A 23,069-nucleotide genomic window follows, 5' to 3' on the forward strand; every position below is an offset into this window, starting at 1 on the left:
CATCATCTCTTCCTCCATCCGGGTCATCTTTCGACCTCGGGGTCACGACTGTCAATGTGACCTCACAGGATCCAAGCGACAACCAAGCGTTTTGTCTCTTCAACGTCTCTATCATAGGTTGGTCAACGTCCGTAGATGGAAGAATAAAGACTAAACGTGCATGCGATATATTCACCTTAACAAAACTTGATGTCTCTGGCATATATCAATTAGGCATTACTTACTAGCGCTATCTGTAAGATGCCGTAAAAAGGTATAATACTAACGATTTCAATTTCTTAACTATTTGAATGCTAATCATATATTGCAGTCACAACTTAAAAACTAAAAAGTATATTTCTTATTATGTCGTCATTATGCGTCATTACATGACAGTAACTTACTTTTTACGTAGACAAAGATGCTTGAGGGTAACGCACAACACGTTTTATGTTTTGCAGCGCGAGTATACTGTCCAGGCAACATCACAACTCTCGCTGACCGATTCAGTGATGTTGCTACGGTTACGTGGCCGTTTCTCGGAGATGGACTGGAGACATCACCCAGGAACGGATCAGCTTTTGCTCAGGGCGTTACACCTGTCACAGTCGTTGGGCGAGAAGACGAGTGTATCTTCTTTGTATCGGTGACAGGTAAGAACATCTTCTTTCATATTGATAATAATCCGTTTCTGGTCGTTATCTGAGTGTTTCTTTCGTTATCTATTTTTTTTTTTTTCGTACAATATCGATTGAAAGGACAGTTCATAAAACTGGGGAAAAAATGATTTTTTTTTTTTCAATCGACAAAGTTTGTCGTCACTACGACGACCTTGGCTATAATCCATTTGATACATGCTTGTACGCGACATTGGCGAAATACATAATGTATCTCTTATACATCGTGCTCACCACCGCTTAACAGTAACTGGAGTTTAGTCAGTGGAGCAAACTATGGCATAATGTCGTACTCAGTAACTCTGTTCCAAACGCCATAGCAATGTGGCAAAGTGACTGGGACATACATCATTAAAGGCGGTTTGTCAATACTGAGCGTAATCATCCGTTCCGCCGCTTTTTAATGAAACTTTGTTCATGATTTAGAAGATTCCGTCGTGCTTAACTCCCCAGAGCTGATAAACCCTGTGTGCCCAAGTTCTTCCTTCGCGAGGCTTGACAGTTTGTCGGCAACGATCGTATTCCAAATACCCGACCAGCCCTTCACTGAATACATTTTGGAAAGCAACATCGCCAATGGAACGGTGGTTGATGTACCATCAACATCAGTTGTCACTTTCGCTATAACGGATCATCCAGATTACAACTGCAGCTTCACAGTGGAATTTACTGGTGAGAAGGCGGGAACGATGGGAGGCAATAGCCTAAGAGGAGGATAAAATGAAAGGCAGAATCTGTAATGGATAGTTATGCATTTGAAGCGTAATGTGGTTAGCTTTGCCTATTAAATTTCATGCAACTTCCATTGAACTATCATCATGATCATGTATTCATTAGAGTGAATGCCGATGTTTTCCATCATAGCCTACTGAATGCCATGAAATCGGCCTGCCTTTTGACTTGCTTAGACAAATTTGTTAGGTAAGATATGTCAAACTCCTTCATAGCTCATAAACAATTAAAATACAAATATCCCGGTATGTCACAGAAAAGACTGACTTTCGAATATAATTTCCCTTCTCAAGGAAAGAACAGGAGATGTCAGCCATGTCAATGCACTATTAGTATACGTCACATGCCGACTGGCTTCTATAGTGCAATCTCCTGCAGCACATTCATTCATTAAATGTTTTATTTCATTTTTCGACAAAAAAACATGTAAACATCACTTTTTTGGTAACAGAAAATAAGGTGCCTAAACTATGTAACATGAAAAGAATGTACAATGATTGTACCACCTTACAATAATTATACACTATCATAAAACTCAAGTGATTAGAAGTAACTAAACAGTATGCAAAATTCGAAAAATTGAGGGACCCACTAAAAAGACCACGCTTGTAGAATTTGGGCCCCTCGATGTTTAATGTTAATACTTTCGTGAGATATGAGAGAGGCCTTACTTACATGACCTTATAACTTCAGGTACCCGGTCGAAGTCTGCAGTTACTTTCGCATTTCTTCCCACGTCTCTATCACATATCAGAAGTGACCTGTACCATTCCAGCATACCCGTCACCAGAACTTATTTTCAGCACGTCCTCCAGCGATGTTGATCCGCAACGTCAGGAGCAGTGCTTGCCGGGTAGTGACGTCCTTTTCGGAACGACGTGTACATTTGATTGCCGCGATGGCTACAATTTGACTGACTCGCCAACGGTCACGTGCCTGGGTAGCGGAGACATCTCCAACCAATTGCCGAATTGCGAAGGTTCGTTCCGTTGCTACACTTGTCTGTTGTCCCCGGCTTTGAAATAAGCACTATAAAACATTTTGCATGTCTTTAAAATCCTTATTACACGCTTCAACCCAATTTCTCACTTATCAGGATATCCACGAACGTTCAATTTTCCTCATGTCATTCTTATGTCGTATATTTATCTCTTCGGTGACTTCCCAAATTGATAATTATGTATCATTGCTATCTTGATCTCCCCTTATCCCAGTACTCATGTGCGCAATTCCCGAGTTACCCGACAGATTGTATCCCGACACAGACGAATGTGATTCGGGAATGCTGATTGATTTTGATGAGTCATGTTCGTTCTCGTGTGCGGAGGGATACAACCAAAACGGGACGTCTCTCGTCACGTGTTTGTCAACGACTCGTCTTTCAGCTGACCTACCTACATGTCAAGGTATCAAAAGCATTCAATCAAAACATGTAATGCTTGTGAACTATGTAGATTTTATAAACAAGACCAGACACCAGAGGTGGCATTAGTAGTATCTTATATAGTGATATGATCAGTTACGTCACTACTCAATAATAATTGCAATACGCGTTGATGCATAAATGCGTGTAGAGAAATCAATGACTCTCCATAAAATGTTAAACCCATGATGTGTATTGGTAAATTACCCGCACTGGTTCTACTTTTTGCTACAATCTCTACTCAGCCGCCTGTTCAAGTACGTAGTGAGATGTAATCCGTGCTAACCTATACGCCTTTCAAGTGTTTGTTTGTTTGTTTGTTTGTTTGTTTGTTTTTTGACGGGGTGTTCATTCGTTGACCAATCTTTTATTTCATGAAAGTGTAACTACTCAGTGGAAATAACTGGTTATACAAATTTGGCGGTAGATTACTTTTTGTGCAAGTGAAATTGTATTTGAATTGTGTGCACAGTTGGCATTTTCTTTTTGTGTCGGAGAATGTTTTATGTGGCAATAATGACGCTTCTTTATAGATACAAAAACTATAATCTACCAATACGAGATTATCCGCAAAAAAAAATCAGGCTTCAAGCGAGCTTCAAGCGGTATAACAAACAACAACTAGAATAGTTGAACTTTGATTTTCAATGAATAGTCTGTTCCTTCTAACCGCACAGTGTCAACCTGTGACGTGCCACAGTTTCCCCTACATCTTATGTCATCGTCTTGCTCGGAGGGGCAAACAGTGGTTTTCAACACAACTTGTAGCTTTGCCTGCCAAACGGGCTATACCCTAGTTGGTAATTCGACATTAAATTGCCAAGCTGACGGGAGCTTCTCGGCGTCTCTACCCACATGTGAAAGTAAGTCTTTCTTATTGTAACTTGGATTGAACATATACGTTTCTTTTTTGGATTTGTTTTTGGTTTTGTTTGTTTTTTGTTTGTTTGTTGATTTTTTTAGTGTGCCGGGTTTGAAATCAGACATTGCTGGGATGCCATATTCCAGATGAAACCAAACTCTCCGACATAAAAGCTCTTTAGGATCGTTTTTTTTTTTTCTCGGAATGAATGATATCAATATCCTTCGTCACGTTTTTGTGCGAATGTCTCTTGTCAACACGTTGTATTTGCTTCCTTTCAGTGCCTTTGGTAGAAGCAAAGCCCTAAATATTGAAAGAGCTTTTAATGCCTGTGAGACATTGAGGCATAATACAAGCACCCATTTACATTTTTGTTGACCAATATGCCCTTATCTGCTTTTCTCACAGTCGTGACGTGTTCAATCCATCATTCCCTGCAAATCTTACTACTGCAATCCCCGGTTGCGAGGAATATTCTGAAATAGACTACGACACATTGTGTGAATATTCCTGTCAAGACGGGTATGCACTTATTGGCAATTCAACACTACGATGTCAAGAAGATTCTATGCTGTCAGCAGAGCTGCCTGTTTGTGAAGGTGAGCATAGTAGTCGATTCCTTTGCCTTTCTACAAGTACTTAACTAAGTATGGAGTGCGTACTAACCAATGATAAAATCAAGATGAAGACAAGTTTTGTGGGATAGAAACCAATTTAATTGCTCGTCATGACATGATCTTGGCTGCACCAGCCGTAGAGGATCTATAGATCGTATGGAAATTTATAAATGTTCAGGGCCAAAGGGTTAAGAGATGCTGCAACTTTGAATTGATATTGCTCCAGGGGCGACATCGTCGTGGCTGAAGGACTGCACAAGTTTAGAAATGACAGGTGTTTTGCAGTGTCAGTTTGACTATTGAACGGACTCGCGTATCTTTGTGATATAAATACTGTTTCAGCAAATTAGCCAGATCTGTTCCCTTCCAAATGTTTTCTCCAGAAATCGATTTCTGCAAGACCTTTTCTCCCTGTCCGACCGTTGCGACCTGCACCAGTGCGTTCAATTCATTCTCCTGCGACTGCAACCCTGGTTTTAACACACAACGGACTGAGAGCGGAGGGACGGTGACTTACTCCTGCGTCGACATACAGGAGTGCAGCCCAAATGCTAGCCCGTGCGACGTTAATGCTGTATGCAACAACTTTCCTGGAAGTTTTGTGTGCACCTGCTTTGAAGGTTTCCAAGGCAACGGATCGTATTGTGAGGGTAAGTTTACATTCACTATCATGCGGTGAATATCAAGCATTTAAGGATGCTTGTCAGATTTCAGATTTCATTTAATCTTGTGTTTGCGTAGGATGTGTTTTGTTCGTAAATAAATGCAATATGTTTATACATTATATGTATATAAATCTTCATATTCTTATATTTCTGTGTTTCACCTAAGCAAAGGAACATATTAAAAACAAACATATACATCAACATTCGGATACGATTGCAAACATATCAGTAAAACTGTCAAAAAAAATACCAAAATTAGCATGACGAGTATACGTTCAAAGGTTGTAGGTATGCTATGGTAGGTAGCAGCAAGAAATGATTATCCCTTATTTTCAGCTGACCTAAAATTATTCATTCAATTTTAAATTATCTAATGTGTTCAATTCAATTTAATGAAAATGATCACGGGATAGTCGACCAGGTGTTACGTTCCCTCTATGAACCCATGAACAGGCTGTTCATGGAAGAACAGTTTTATTTTGACACAGAAAACTAAAAAGAGCGATTTAAGGTTGAAACTTTTAGTTCATTCAGTTTTGGTCTTTAAGTACACCACCAAAAGATGAGGGTAATGACGGATAACTTGCGATGAGTATAAAAATGAGAAGTGCCTGATCTTTAGAGAACGAACTTCGCATATTTGACTGTATAGAAATTCTCAGAGTAATTTCAGTAATTAACCCATACAGGAATAATTCTGGTAGTTAATGTACAGAATGGCCAACCTTTATATAGGGTTTGACAAACCTCTTCGAAGAGGTAGTTAGCCCCTCGACTTTATCTTGGGACTTAAAACATCAAACAATTTGATGGATTATTAGCATGTCCGTTCCCCAGCCTGTCAGCATGTTTACAATGTTTCTTATTTTCTACCAGCCGTGAACCCTTGCCTATCGGAGCCCTGTCAGAATGGTGGTACCTGTAACCCGTCAGCCGATGATACCAGCTACTCATGCACTTGTCCGGCGTCTTACACAGGAATCAACTGCAATACAGAAATCATTCCTGATGGTTTGTTTGTTAATCTTTTTTTCTAATGTAAGTTTTAATACTACATATTACTGTGCACCAGTTTTTCGATTTGAGAGCGCATTTTTTTTGTTTTCTTTTTACCTTTCTCAACCCCAAACGCAGTGTATTGTGTATAAACATATCAAGCTTACATTTACTTTTGATTTTGACATCATAGAGTTTATTGCTCACTCTGAGATGTTTTTTCTTTCTTCTGTTAGCGTTTGAAATAATAATACATGTGGGTTTTTTTTATTGGTTTGTTTCAGAGCCACCCAGCGTTCTCACTGATCCTTCATCAAAAGAAGTGGACGCATTGAGTCGAGTTGAGTTGCACTGCTCCTTTGCGAATGTCGATAGTTTCGATTGGTACAAGGGAAACACAGTGATCAGTGGGAACACCAACATATCCCCTCTCGTCATCAATCCAGCTCTTGCCGAGGATCAAGGCTACTATTTCTGTCAAGGAATTGGGACTAATCAAGATATTGTGAACACGAGTAGGGCATTATTGACTGTGAAAGGTGGGTGAAGTTGTGAACCATTGGCCATAACCATTTCCTAGTCATTCATATTTTTTTAAAGAAATTTTATTCACATAAACATTCATGTACAAAATAAATGTCACATACAATACATATAGACAAATGATCCAAAATTGACAGGCAACTACTTAACGACTGAATAATGTAGATACGATTCCAGTTGATATTATAGATACTAAACTTTAGTTTTTTTCAGACACACATAAAACTACTTTCTTCGCATGCTTTAAAAATTGACAAAATTGGCTAAAATGTAATGATTTCTTTTTATTTCTTACAGAAAATATGAAGTATCTTGCATACAAATAAGCCAGTTGTAACATGTTGGGTTTTCTGTAGAACTAAGTTTAAAAGCACTTATGGTAATTTGAGTTTGAGTCTGTAACATAATTTGTTGTATTTTAGCAATAAACCTTTTTGTAACAACACATTCCCAAAACAAATGTGCAATTGTTTCTGTGGAGCTCAATAGTAAAACGTACAGAGGTGTGTGTGTCAGATAGTCCAATTGCAAAAAGTAATTTATTAACACCAATATTTCTATGCAGACATTTATACTGAAAATAACGAAGTCTTTGATTCAGGGTAGATATAAAAGAACATAGTATATTTTGATTTAAGTCATTCATGCTTCTGGGAGACCAATCTAGACAATGGATGATTTCTGAAGTCATTCTACGAATTACGGTCTCTCAATCTTCCGATACTTGCTTTATAAGTATACAGAATTTGGACACCTGATTTCAAATATTAGACGATCTTCAGTTCATACGCGCGTCGATATCAGCCACGTCTTGTTTTTTGTTACTAGGAGACAGGTGTAACAGGCGCTAGTGGAGTCTAGGCCTGTGTCTAATGACTGTGATTTCGCACCGATCTCGTGCCTGACAAAATCAAGCACTCCCGCCACCCCGACCGTGCCGGCGTTGCTGGTTCTTTCCAATATTAATTGAATGCAAGCAAAAGATAAAAATTGTGATTTTTGACATTCTTTCAAATTTTGCGCTAAATATGACATTTTTCGGTAAAAATGTGATTGACTGTAATAATAATTCTGCCCGTATGTCATTCCTCAGTATTGTTGCAATACTTTCAGCATGGATGTCGAGCATTAACAAAAAATGATGTCGAATTTTTTTTCTAGAGCCTTTTTTATGTTTGGCTGGTCTACTAATACTTACTCAAGAAATTCATCAAATTTTCTTCCGGTAATGTTCATGTATGTGAATGCATTGGTTTGTGTCTGTGTGTATCTTTTGCCGATACCTATATGTAATGTCTTTGAACATCGTTTATGATTGCAGGAGTTGTCACCTTCGTTGCTTCAACGTCTTTCAATTTGAACTTCACCACTGCGCTCTTAAATAAGCTGTCACAACAGTATCAAGAAACCTCTACTTTTCTTCAAACCACGGTGAGTATGTTGTGTAATAACTTCGTCTATACTCTTTCCTGTCTAGTTGTTATATATTACCCTTTTACTTAACAAGGAAACTCGGTGAAACTCTCTTAAGTTAAAAGATAGAACAGTACTTTTCACCGTCACAAGACGTTTTCAGCAAACTTTATATAATTGATGTGTACATTTTCTAGTATAGTTGTTTACTGTATATACTTCACTAGACGGGTCTTGTACTGAGCTATTCAACACATTCCCTTAGTGTCTTGGCAGAAGTTAAGGTTGAAATTTTGGTCAATGTTTAACCCTAACTAGGCCGGGGGGGGGGGGGGGGGGGGCTCCGAGGCCGCCGCGATGTTTCATGACTTTTTTCTTTCGAGTCTCCCGCATCGTTTGACACCAAATTTGCGATGCCCGGGCGCGCTGTTCCGAAGTTACTCGTAAGTATGTATATGAAGGTCACACCAATAATTGCTCAAAAACGTGAATTCACGTACAACTTCAATGCAAACTGTGCTTACAGGCAAATTTCATAAAAGCATGATTATTTAGGGGTTTTAGTGATTAAAATCAATTAATAACATATCTTCATATTCGGAACAATGTCGCGGACAAATTTCATTGAAAAACAATGAAAAACAAGAAAGGTAGAAAAAAACAAGGAAATAGATAACAATTTCAATAAAACAATAGAATACTTCAGAAATTCTGATGGCACAAATTTTTTTCTCTTACATTTGCTAAGGACACTAAAAAGAATATTTACTCAAAAATGTGCCTGTTTTGAGCTTTATTTAGTGATTTATACCAAAAATTCTGGTCCCATGCATTATTATGCATAAATGAGCATAATTTTATAGCATAAATGATAATTCTTTTAAAATCAATTTCACCGTATTTTAGATTACGTCACAGACGATGTGTGTGCCAGTTTTCGTCGCGATTTTACTTATCATGTCACTGCTTACTCATCGGTTTACACATACACACCAGTATTGCATGTTGCTTTCACCTTCAGAATGATTAAAGGACAATTCCAGTTAGAAGTTAGTAAAAAAAGAAAGAAAGAGTAAAATGTTCTTGAACAGTCAAGTTAATATGTAAGATTATGTAATTAAGCTGATGTCATCGCCCTGCAACTTTTACACAGAGTTTGTATACAAAATCTTGCAATTTGCAAGTTTTTATGTTTGTTTATTTGTTTGTTGTTGTTGTTGTGTTTGTTTGTTGTTGTTGTTGTTTTTGGGGGTTCGAACGCGATCATTCAACAGTCCCAAATCCTAATACATGTATCTCTGGCCGATCATTATTTTGGTGTCACTCAGCCAGGATTAACATAAGGTTTTACACTTTTATTATAGTTTCTGTACATGAGCAATGACAAATTGTGATAATATGACATTATCAGTTCACTCGCGTGCATATTCATATCAACTGTTCGAGAATTGTTTTGCAAAAAAAAAAGAAGAATGGATCATCTTTAACAATGCCTAACTATTTTCAATCAGATTTTGATAAAATTGTCATTTTTGTGCTTATACTACGTTTGTCTTTTTATAACTAAAGGTATCTGTGGTCCAGAATTGTTTTTTAGGTTTATTTTCAAGACATTCTCACTCAAACATAGTAAATTGTGGAATAAATTCTCCGTACACTCCTTATTGGTTGCCATGATCACAGCCTGGCCAAGTTCGTTGCTCTGTGAGGAAATATCACTTGTTGGTGTAAAAATCGAATCTACAGGTTTTTGACGTAGAACCATAGCTACGCGGGAATCTTGTTTTACACTGACACATTAGTGTTATAAATTCTGTCTTGCGTAAAGCTCGAGACGGCCATTCAGAACGGGCTTCCCCAACAAGTATCGGTGGTGATCAACAAGTTAGAAGAAGGAAGCGTGGTGGCAGACTACCAGATCTATCTGTATAATGGGACAGCTTCAGATGGTGATCAGCTCGCAGAAATTGGCTCCATACTGACCGATTATGCCCAAAACTCCGGTGGTTTGGTTAATCCCAACTCAATTGGTCTGGTGAGCACGGGTAAGAAATTGAAACGGCTGTTCATATTTTCACCTCGTTTGTGACAACACTTTCACATTTTTGTTTCTGCTCACGTCCAGGGGGATTTGGTCAAAGAGTTGAATTAATCACTTCAAACACTGTAGGATCTATAATGCCTCTTTCTCCTTGATTCCTCACATTAAAAAAATGGATACCATACTTTGAATAGACTTGAAACTAAGTCAAATCTTTTTGTAGGGTAAAAGTTCTGAAAGAAAAGATAACGTTACCAGTTCTGTCCTTAATTTCATAATTTATTAGCTCGTACAAAATGAAGTGCTAAGTGAAATACCACGAACTACTTAAGACCCCTATACTTCACACAGATTACTTAAAATGATTTCCTTACTCATTATCTATACGCTGAAAAGTGGGAAATAGACTGGGTATTTCGCATTTTGTTGGAAAACGCTCTTGGGCTTTTAATCCTGACAATACCTCGGACATAAAGAACAACTGACATTAGAAGGCCACAACAAACTACGTATGTAATGACTGGCTATTTCGCATTTCGTTCGAAAACGCTCTTGGGTTTTTAATCCTGACAATATCTCGGACATAAAGAACAACTGACATTAGAAGACCACAACAAACTACGTATGTAATGATTGAAATATAGCTATCAACTTGCAGCAATAAGATTTCACACGATGAGATTCATTGAGTTCTAGCTCGAGAATGTTAGTTTTACATGTATTTAGTTATGAAAATAGGACTGCTCCACGAGTTAAATATTCGGCATGGGAGTCAGTGGAGCGGTGTCAAATCCTACATTCCGTCACCACGATGATAAATTAATGTTTGATATTCTTCTACATCTCCTTACAGTCACATGTCCTCCGAAGACTTTTGTAACTCAATACGGAAATGCATCATTTCCGTCCGGTGACCTTGGCAGTAGAATTAATGCGACAGATGGGCCAGTCTGTCCCGAAAGCAAAGTCAATCGTAAGTACCGCCAATGCCGTCATCTCGCATTCAGGTCGTAGCATAGAGAAAAACAAAGTTTCAGAACCAGCAATTTGAAACCCCATTGACGTCTTAATAATAATAATAATGATAATAATAATAATAATAATAATAATATATAATAATATATAATATAATAACATAATAATGATGATGATAATAATAATGATAATGATAATAGTTATACAATACATTTATCAGGCCCTTCACTGATGTTTCTAAGCGTCTTAGTCAGTAGCTGTCAGTAGTTATGAGAAAGTTGTAAGTAGGAGATAGGCTTATTAGCATCTAATAACTCGTATTTCTTCACGAGACAGTGGTATCGGTTACGATGGCACATTCAAATCAGATATGGCCAAGATGTCATCCGCTGACATGCCTCTGCTTGGTCTCAGAAACACGCTTTCAATAATGCCTTCTTACATAGATATGTTATAGATAGTGATTTAGAAATAATGAATCCTTAAAACTTTTGCCTTGAAAAAAGGTTATACACTGTATATGTACATAACATTTCTGGGAAAATATGATTCCAATGTTAGGCGGAAAAAAAAAATGTCTTACATAATAGTTGTATTGATATAAGAACGAATAATCCTCACTACGTTTTGATTGGCCATGGACATGGCAGGTGGTCAGCCTGCCATTGTAGCTGAGTGCGAAGGAGATACGATCTCACCGTGTAACTGGGTGATGGAAGATGTGGACGAGACCTGTGGACGAGACCTCACCGCCGATGAGCTTCTGGAAATTCTGCAACAGGTAAAGCTATATACTCAGGTCTCGTACGCATTTCTGTTATGGGAAAACCTGAAATCAATATGTCTCTAATGTACCACTCGATAAGAAGACGGAATTTTATTCGCTTTCCATAATATTATGCTGCGATAAGTACCAAGTCCAATCATGACAATTATATACACTCACTCATCAGTGCTTATAGTCATGTTCACTGTAAATCATTGCTCAATGCTGTCTGCTATGTACCGTGCGTTTCTGTGGAAGTAATCAAACACAAGCACACACACAAACAGAAAATCTGTATGTATGATTATTAGCCTTCAGCATAGTAAAATTTGTACACTGAGATAATTTATTGAATAAACACACACACAAAAAGCAGTCCTTGCGTGTCAAATCATAACTATTTTTTACCATCTTTAACTTGAGTCTTTCGCTGTTTAGAAGCTACCAGCTATGACATCACCTTGATTAGAGTTTTATCAATTTTTTTTTCTTTCGATTCTATTTTACTATTACTTTGTTTGAATATTTGTGGGGCAAAAGTCACAACAAATACAACACCACGTAATGACTAACACCTACTTTCTTTTAAGTAATAATAATAATAACGATAATAATAATAATGATAATAATTGACAGTGCTTATATAGCGCATAACACAAAGTGATACTGTCCCTATTTTAAATGATAATGAATAACATTTATATAGCGCTTAATACTGATGTTTCTAAGCGCATTGATCTGGAAAAAAAAAGAAGTATGACATTAAAATAAAATACAGCATTATGTAAATATGCATCATTTTGTCGCAATGTACTTCAGTGATTTTCTAAGCTACTGCAAATGTTATAGAAATGGATTTGCATGAAAGATATAACAAGTTTTCATGCAATGAATCTGTGGACGATGAACCTCTCAGTCAAAACTAACATTACACAGCTATTCCGCAGTGTCAATTGGATTTATTTTTCTAGTATTGGCGTTATACACCATGTTAAGGCAGAAACATTTTGTTCAAACTGTTGTGTTTATCCAACGAAACTCCAAAGACAGTTATCGATGGTTCGTTTCTAACGGTTGCAGGAAAAAGTGACCACTGACAATGCAGAGGTGGTCGCGACTCAAGCTGCTGAAATAACGGAAAACACAGAAAGTCTCACCGCAACAGGGCTCGAAACGGTTGCTGACATTCTCCAGGATATCGCTTCTGTAGAGTCCGTCGACACGGAGGTATTGTTCACAATTTCACTGGCGTTATTTCTTCCAGTCTATATTATATGTGTATATATATATATATATATATATATATATATAATATCTACATATATAATATATATATATATATATATATAATATCTATATATATATATATATAAATATATATATATATATAAATATATATATATATATATATATATATAATATATTTTTTTTTCGGGGGGGGGGTGGGGGGGGGGTCTGTTAAGTATGATTTCATATGTCTTGGGTATACACAACAAAAACTACCTGTATGAAAAATTGTTTTATGTTTTGTAAGAAAATCCAGAAAATCATGGACGTTCTTTAATATTTGTTATCAAAATCCACCAACCAATCTTAACCAGCGAAATTTCCGGGCTTCCGTTCATAGTTTTTAGGGGGTGCCTCTTGGAGATGTAAGACTTTTCGAGAGAAAAGTGAATGCACTTTACTTTCTTTATTTCTTTCTATTTTTATAGGGGAAGGCGATTTACAACCTACTGACATATTATTTTCTCTTTGAGGCTTATAATTACATCTGCAGTGACCATTTGCCAAGGTGTCTACTCCTATTCCATCCTTACCTCCCCCTAACCCCCACCAAAAAGAAAACACTCGAGAGATGAGGCCAGGTCGACAAGATTAATTTCTTCACATGTCTCTATTTCCTCAGAGAGTGCCGAAATGTTTGGTTAAACGTGTAAGTTTGAAAACTGTGAACCACTAAAGGTGAAATCCCTCATAAGAATAAGCACTGTCCCAAAGCCAAAGCAGGATATCCCCTACATCGGTGACATGTAATACGAAACATACCTAAGGCTCCTAATAAACCCACAAAGTTTGTCTCCGAGGACACCGTATTTTGCAGACAGTTTTCATGCGTAAGGTTTACGGAATGTAATTCGAACAAAGCATAAAAACATGCGAAAACAAAATAAGACATATAAGATTACGAAAACGATATCAAACAAAGATTGCAATTTCTGCAGAGCTATTCCTCGACTCGTTCTGCGAATGAAGTACCGCGTAAGGATTTCTGCCGTGATATCAACGATTTGATGAAATTGTGTACACCAAGTCGCAAGTAAATCGCATGTGTAGTGGGAATAGAGTGATTAAAATTGACAAGTTCCTAGTGAACATAATGGTGAAAATATATTGGTTGTATGATATCTCAACAGGTGACGGAATTGGTCGTGGATGTTGTCAGCAACATGGCAGACACATCGGATGATGAATTACAAATGGCGCAGGAAATGAGCGGCGCTGTTAGCAGAGCAGTACAATCCATGGAGGAACAGTTCGTTAATGTTGTGATCCCAGAAGACGAACCGCTGACAGTGACGGAGCCCAACCTAGCCGCAGTGGTAAGTCAATCAGAGTAAAGACATTGGCGTGGCAGTGTTTTGATAGTGATGACCTCATTTCTTTACCGTGTCTCAATATTACATTATATTAATCAGTAAGAATATTTTTACAAAAATAAAAACTCCGCTAGATAAAATTGTAACACAAAGAAAATATATGTTTAGTGATATAAAGGATAATGATGATAATGATCCTCCTTGTATAAGGGAGCCTTTCAGAGTTAACACCCCTCTAGCAATCCCCATAATCATTATCCTAGCATTGCAAGGTACCTGCAGTTATGCAACTGGGTCGAGAAAGATTGGGTTGGTAAAGACATCTTGTACGGTACATGTCTTGTAAAGACATCTTCCTTGAAGACATCTTGGACATAGGCACTTGACCGGATTTGAATTTGGGTCCTCCGATTGAAACTTAAATATACCGCATACCACAGCGCCCTCACACAAAATACCCGCCATCCGTAATGTGAAATACCATGTCAAATCTAGACTGCACTGCATGACCTTATAACTTACGTACACTGCATAATTGGTACAGCAGTTCGTAGGTCAGGTGTTTGTACGAAATATGTATATTTCAGATGAACTATGGCATAATGGATAAAAATCTTGACTTTCAATCGGAGGTCCCGAGATTTTTAAGTGCTTATTCGTCCTTGCTGTTGTTACCCATCACACCCCTCTCGACATAGGTGTTTAAATGGGTACCTGGTTATACTAGGGTATCCAAGGCAGGGTGCTCTAGTAGAGCAGTGACAACACTGAAGAAGCTACCTCCGATAAAGAAGACTATATTTTATAATGGGTATTGTCAGCCTTATCAAATCATGATCTTTGAGGCATTACCAAGTTCCATGTATGTGTCTGTCATGTTTATTATTACAAATATGTTATTACCGGTCTGGAAATATAATTTTGTTCAAGAATTACAAGAAAGCACAAGGGTATATCAATGAGGGATGTTTACATTATTTATACCTGTATACGAAGAAAAAAATGGTAACATATATGAAATTTTTTGACCGAAAGAAAAAGATTAGATTTTTCCCACTGTTGTCATTTTATTGTCAAGCGAAGAAAGTATAGATAACTATGTCAGAAGAAACTAAACGTTTGTATTCAATGTTAATTGGAATCGTAATCAGGTATAAACTGTAAGTAGCTGCCTGTCAAATCATATTACTTGTTATATGTATATTATGATGTGACATTTATTTGTACTTTAATGTTGATATGTGAATAGAATTTCTTTGTAGAAAAAAGAAAGACACGAAACGGAAACGGCTCCATGACCACGTGAATGTGACCATTTTACAATACAAAGGACGAATCCATTAATAATATCTTCCAGTGTAGTCGTCCTTGGCGTTGATACCTCTCTCTTTTTCTCTCTTTCATCGTCTTCCCTCATTCTCTTTCTTATAAGGTTGATGATGTTGCGCCGGAAGAAAGTCAGGATGGTTTTTCAGTTCTTTTGACAGTCACAGGTGTCGATGATACCATTACAACCGATGATCTTCGTCTTGAGCAGGGAGATACCACGGAGACCCAAATTGTTCCGCCGGAAGCAAGCATTTTCATTCCGAGTGAGGTTGTTGCGAGTGCGGGTACAACCCGCTTTTTTGCTACCGGTTTCCGGGACCCGTCGCTCTTTCCGTTCTCATTCCAGAATGAAAATAACACCGAACAGAACGGGACCGTTATTAACACGGATTTTAACAGGATCGTTAATTCTCGTGTCATATCGGCGTCTGTCGGGAATCGAGTGATAGAAAATTTGGACAAGCCTGTCAAACTTTCGTTCGTGCCACTTATGGAGGTAAGCTATATAGCGATGTTTGTAGATTTGTTTTTCATCTGGTTTGATGTTGCAGTGTGCTCTTTTTGTTAATCATCATCTTATATTTGGCGCAGCAAACATAGCAGGAAGGGTTATTTTTTTGCACCACTAAATCTGACAAGCTATACAGAGGAATGCACTCCAAATGATTTCAAACTAGCATCTCTCTACCTTCACCCTATCAAAGATGAATTCACTTACACAATTCAGTACTCGGTTGGATAAGTTACTTTGATATGGTTAATCCTCAGTAAACAAGAGAAATAGTCATTTCCAATCGAATGGAGGAATGCTGCACAGTTTGATCGCCCGTTGCACGTCCGAACTTGTCCCAATCCTTCAGAGTGTCCAGTTGCTAGTAATGAGACTATAATCATAACTAAAATGAATACTTTTACTTATAAAGGCCATTGGCCAGTTGAGCGTTGGATCATTTTCAAAAGCAACATTTGAAATCTTGCAGAATGCTACGAATCCAATCTGCGTGTTTTGGGACTTTGACGCTAACAACGGCATGGGTAACTGGTCGACCAGGGGCTGCCGGCTGAGCAATACCAGCACCGATGAACGACCGGCGTGTGAATGTGACCATCTCACAAATTTCGGAATTCTCATGGTGAGTCAAATGTTGTTAGTGATTATTAGACCGGTTACAATAAGATAATAAAGTCACAGAGGGAAGTAAGAACTCTGTCGTGTTGGACCTACACTTCCAGACAAATCATGTTCTTTAGGAAGTAAAAAAGAAAGACATAAAATAAAAGTGTATGCATCAATAACGTTTTGATCACTTTTCGTGTCTCCGTCTCTTGGTTCCATTTCATTAAGACTCAATTAGAATAACAACACGAATGTTGTGTAAATGTGAAAGGTTGACAGTGGATCTTCTCATAACAGGGTGGTCGGTGGGGGATCCAGAGGGGGGCACACCGGGCGCCCCCCCCCCCCCTCTTCATTTTCTGTTAAAACGAAAAAAAGGGGAAAGGGGGGGGGGGCGTACGCCCCTTCTCTAATTTTGCAAATGCGCCTCCCCTTTAAAGAATGTCTCGATCTACCCAGGATGGTGGAGATTATCAGTGAGGACTATGACAATTTTCAATGTAATGCTCATTTAAATAAACAACTGACTACGGACCAAAGACTCATACCTGCTTTGTGTGTCCATCATTTATACATGGGAATTTGTCCCGAGGATGAATTCTTCAGTCAATAACATTTTTACTCTACTCTTTCCTTCTCTATACCAGGATATATACGGAGGTTCTGCAATCTCAGACCAAGTTGACTTCATCCTAGAAATCATCAGTTACGTGGGGTGTTGCATGTCGATCTGGGGACTGTTAGTCACCATTCTAACTTATGCTTTTAACAGGTGAAGATTGCTTTCAACAATGTGTTTGTTTTATTTCCGTCATAAACATACATACAGATATAAAAGACATCATAAGGTACAATGAGAATAATACATCACGCATAGAATGAAACATACAAACATAGCAAATGTGTAGTGTGACACATCATCGATATGCGAAAAAGAATAGAATGTAGAATATTGAAAGATAACGACTGGATAGCCCATAATCAGCTGCACTTTTCTGGTGCCGCTGGTCTTCCATGGGGATCAGTTATAAAGAGGTAAGAAAGAAAAAAAAGTAGAAGGTTACAAATAAAAATACGAAATCATAATAATCTCATGAAATATTGTTTTGTAGCAATATTGTACTGGATCTCAAGGCGATATAAACTTTTTGTGATGTGTAAAAACAATTCTTCTATACCCAAGCAAATAGGGTAGATTTACGTAATTGAGATTAAAGTAATTCAGAAAGGGACTGTTTAAAATCCTTCAGTGACGTGCAGTCACGGGCAGCATGCGGAAGGGTATTATATAATTTGGCTCCCCTGTAGAAAAATGCACGTTTGCAAAAGTTTGTCTTATGAGACATGCATCAACGAAATAGTTTAGTGTACCATTGTGGTGGTCATTTTGGATACGGCAAAATCATCTATTGTATCTAATTTTTCACTATTTACAAATAGAAATACATCTATTGGAATTCCAACTTTTGGCTGCTGTTTTAGCGGCAATCTTGGATAGCTTATAACCGTCAAGGTTGCACAAGTTGCATCATCCACATTCGGATGCACTCGAAATAGGGTAAAACCATCAGACCTCTGGAACCCAGACTACATGGTGAGATGTAAACTGCGTGACTAATAACCATAACAGTCAGATTATAATGATCGTTGACGATCTCTGTATATATATATGACAGGATAATTACATCTGAAAGTATGGAAACCATTCTAAGTTAGTCACATAATATCTCAAAAACAAAGTTGCGTTCTTTCTTTATATTTGTATGTTCCTTCAACGTTGAGAACTATCATTTTATCAAATGCATGGTCATTGTACGTGAGGAAGAATTAACAGTAGCTGCTTGGGGATTGTTTATGTCTTGCAGGAAATTACGGGATCGTAAACCAAACCAAATTTTGATTTCGTTGAGCTGCGCACTCCTTGGTCTGTACGTGACCTTTGTGCTGATGATCACCCTTGACACGGAGCGAGGGGTGGAAGAGGTCGAGCCTCTCCCATGCTGCATTCTGGCGGGCTTTCTCCACTACTTCATGCTGGCGTCGCTCTTCTGGATGGGGGTCGAAGGTTACAACATGCACGTCATGTTTGTGCGCGTGCTCAACACATATCTGCCTTACTTCATACGTAAGGCGTCGCTGGTTGCATGGGGTGAGGTTATATCGTACACTTCTGCACTTCTCAAATACCAATTTTCAATACTACTAACAGTCAGCAAACTAATGAAAATACATGACACGCGCATAAATGTAGTTTCAGCCGTTTGGGTTGATAGAAAAGCGTGCAGTGTCAAAAATGATGATGATGTCAGCGTATTCTATTGTTTCTTACATGACCAACACACTAATCTAGAGTAACTGAGAAAATAACGTTTTGGTTATTCGTTCCAGGATGTCCTGTTCTTATCGTTGTCATAACTGCTGGAGCGACACGTCAAACATATGCTGAAACCGACTAGTAAGTTTTGTCGGTTGACCCCGAATCGTTCATCATAAAACACACCCACACAGACACACACACGCACGTACACACACAGACACTCACGCACGCACACTCAGACACACACACACACACATTATATATACAACATACATAATTTGAATTAATGTTGAATCAGTCGTGTAATTCTTCCTGAAAATACATATTTTTGTAGCTAGTATTGCGTTAAAAATGCATTTGTTTAGTCTATTGTATTTTTTTCTAAGACTTGGAATGATCTACTCAAGGTAGCCAAATTTAGTTGATGACTACTGACTTCGAGGGGATCGTATTTTTTCTGAACAATTATTGACTTTAAATTTGTAAGTGCATCTGGGAAACACTTTGTGATAACGAATTATCAAATTTTATATGTTGAAGGCTTTGTGAGTGGATATTTTTATTTAGTAGAGTCAGACTTATTTTGTCTATTACATTAGGTTTTGAGTTATTAGGGGATTGGGTAATATTGTCAAATTTACTGTAATAATCTCACGTTTATGTCGAGTATACTGTGAGTTATTGGGAGATTGTATAATACCATCAAATTGGCTGTTAAAATTTGTTGTTGGATAGAAAAGAAAAAAAAGCTGATTTTTTTTTTATTCTTTCTGAATGTATATGCCTAATATATGGGATATACGTATAAATTTTGTTAATTCATTGAGGCGAGTTTTATATAATTATGTTTACAGTAGAGTCTACATAAATGAAAGGTTATCAGTATTTTCATTATACCTTAATTTATCCAGGTTATCCAAGTTATTCTTTCCTATTTTTGATCTTACATAAAGGGTCATTATTATCGTAATGATAGATTATTATTTCATTGAAAGTGGTTACGGTATTTTCATCATTTACATTTTCATCTGCCCATCCCTCTAAAAATAAATCTTGCTTCAGCAATTCTATGCTGCGTTTGGATTCTTTTGACGTTAAAGTTCATGAAATGATTCATGGCAACAACAATTACATCAACAACTTAAAGATATGATCAAGTGATCTGTCACTTTGGAGCACAATGATACCCCAATAATGTTCTTGATATATCCCCTATATGTTTTTTTTTTATTATACGTCCAATGAAAAAAATCATTCTCAGCTGATAAATGCCAATTTCTATTCTAATGGGCTTGTTGATGATCGGAAAGGAGCCATGTGAGTCCATTATCTGCATATAATGGGATGAGCTGATGTTGTTAGACAAGGAGGAGATTTCAGAATTAAATCACTAAGTATTATAGCATTGTTATATTCATTTTCATATCTCCTGAAGATGCACATTCTCTCACCGCATGACAATTTACAATTAATATCAAGGGATCTTCAAATCATACATTGCATATGAAAGTAATCCAACGTAGTTGAAAATAATTGAAATTTGCAGATGAATTATCTTTTTCTCCACTGATCAAAGTGGGCCTAGTTCAGGTTGGGTTATGTTGTTGATGTTGGTAAAATACTAACAAGACGTAACGATGACGGAATGCCATCCTAGCTCACACTGTATAAGGTGCTATTCAAAGCCAAGCACAATTTTAGATATTAATATCATTTTCCCCTCCCTGTTTGTAACTGCAGTTGCTTCTTGACCCTTTGGCCGTTGGTTGGCGGCGTGCTCGTTCCTGTCGGCCTGATCATGATTTTCAACCTCGTAGTTTTCGTTCGTGTGATAAGACGACTCAACAAAACGGTCAAAGGTCGATTGATCGACGATACAGAAAAGCGACAGCGCCTCCGACGCTTCCAAAACGCCATCTGCATTCTGCTGTTGATGGGCCTCACCTGGGCCCTCGGCTACCTCAGCATTATCAGACCAGCGAGCGAGGCTGTTCTCGCCGTGTTCACCGTGCTTAACTCACTACAGGGATACTTCATATTCATGCTGTATTGCGTGAGACAGCCGCAAGTGCGTAGAATTTGGCGGAGTCAATTCCAGTGCTGTTTGCCCGAGTCTATGCGGGCTTCTAGCTTTAGATTCACTTCTGATAACACCAGTTCAACTTTCAAGAACAGTTCAGGACGGCTCCTTCCGTCAGGTAGAAAGAGAAAAGCAAAGCAGAGCAACAACTCGAGTTCGCAAGGATTCCGCCCCGAAAGCGTGGAAAGGACTCTCCCAGAAAGAGTGCCGAGGGCGCCCTATCAAAACGAAGGATTCGATTCGTAAAATGAAAGAAATACGCTGTAGGCCTACTGCACAGGTGTACTGGTATGTCGTGAAAAAAACGGGATTGGACTTTAAATGGAAGTGTGTTTTAAAAGTAGTAATACTCAGAGGCAGCTGAAGAAACAAGAATAGTGCTATCAAACTACATCATAAGCGATATAAGGATTTGTCACAAGGTTAGAAAAAGCCTTTAAAGGTTGTTGTTTTCTATAATCAGAGCATTGTTTGTAATTCTGACTGTGCTGGGTTGTTTTTCCGTCTCGCTCCTCAACACTACTTGGAAAAAGTCATTTCTAGCAATCACTGTGTTTTTGTCTTTCATTCCGTTGCTGTTTTCCGCTTTATCTTTGCTCAAAATGTATGAAAAACACAGATATTCAGATTATGTGCATATAATCGCAGAGTCATTACATTTTGTTTTTATATGATATATCTTATAATGACACTACTTTGCTTGTGACATGTTTCTCGACTAAACAGCTTTCAGTATGAATGTAATGATACAATTAACACGCGGAGAAACAATGTTTCTAAATTTGAATCTTTTATATGAGTTTATTATCAACGTGAAGAGTCCTTCATGTCTCATAATGGCTGCAAAGCGTAGTTCAATCGTGTATTCAACTTTGAAAGCGAAAATATGCAGCTCTGTGATGATAACATTTGAGCTTCAAAATGGAAAGGAAAATAAGAGTTTGCACGATTGATCATTGAGCGTATTTAAGCCTTATCAAACAAAGCATTATGTGCGTACAAACGACTTTTATTTCATTCTATTCTTCATGTTCAGAAACATTTCGAATAATCAATTATAATGTGAAACTTACAGTGCTGCTCTCAGTCTGTGCAATATATATTTTCTTTGTTTTACCTTCTTTTTTATTTATCGAAACAAGTAAGTGTTTATGAAAATACACAAACCAGGGAGGTGTTAGAGTAGGAGAAGAAACTAGAATCTCTCCTTTGTACATATTATGCTCCGCGCGGCCGAGAAGTTATACACTCTTTTGCAAGTGTTAATACACGACTTTGACAAAAGAGAGCATCTCTGTTAAGAATTCTTCTTGCCTTAATCACAATAAACCGTTTGGTCCCTTTTTCTTGATTTTCGGTTGCAACTATTTTGTGTGCAGAGAACAGGACAAGCGAAGTGAAATCAGTTAAAGATTATGCTTCTTTGTCTGTGAAATGCTGCTAAAAACGCAAAACAAGCACTGGCCGATTATTTCATCCAAAATGTTAACATCCATGTGCTTAATCGTGCGAACAAAATTATGCACATAATAAGCAGAAGATGGTTAAATATTTTTTTTTGGTAGGTCCTTTTTAAACATTCCTTTTTCAGTTCTAGATAACGTGGAGATTTGAAGAAAAATTACAAGGGTTTGTTCTGTAACATTGTTACCAGCAAGTTCAATTCATAATTTCATAATTTCCTGTGAAATGCAGCTTAAAATGTCTAATGTCAAGAATTTTTTCGTGGTCATCGTATTCAAAGTGTATCGAAGAGCGACTTGGAGCACGAAACATCAAAATCAGTGAAATCCTAAGCATTTCATTGAAATGCTATATAGAACTTCCGCGTGTAAGTTTGCACAAATTGCGCAGAGATTCCACTCCGTTTCTCTGACACCTCCCTGCGCCTTATGTTGGGCGAAAATAGACAAATAGATTTTGCCGTGTGGTATTGT

General features: G+C 37.8%; 1 protein-coding gene across 1 annotated transcript; it reads left to right on the plus strand.

The window, feature by feature from the left end:
• The first annotated feature begins 1,345 nt into the window (after window positions 1-1,345).
• On the plus strand, window positions 1,346-21,378 carry LOC139721931 (adhesion G-protein coupled receptor G7-like). The gene is made up of 16 exons (XM_071633256.1): window positions 1,346-1,352; window positions 2,143-2,367; window positions 4,674-4,940; window positions 5,832-5,966; window positions 7,816-7,925; window positions 9,736-9,952; window positions 10,802-10,921; window positions 11,574-11,704; window positions 12,770-12,916; window positions 14,107-14,292; window positions 15,722-16,114; window positions 16,599-16,751; window positions 17,383-17,507; window positions 18,601-18,884; window positions 19,124-19,190; window positions 20,793-21,378. Exons 1-16 carry the CDS (start codon window positions 1,346-1,348, stop codon window positions 21,376-21,378), a joined length of 3,153 nt encoding a protein of 1,050 aa, XP_071489357.1.
• The last annotated feature ends 1,691 nt before the right edge of the window (window positions 21,379-23,069 follow it).

This window comes from Diadema antillarum, unplaced genomic scaffold (assembly GCF_040938485.1).
Source record: "Diadema antillarum isolate AM-2024a unplaced genomic scaffold, OU_Dant_1.0 scf00000152, whole genome shotgun sequence".
In the NCBI taxonomy this organism is placed as follows: Eukaryota; Metazoa; Echinodermata; class Echinoidea; order Diadematoida; family Diadematidae; genus Diadema; species Diadema antillarum.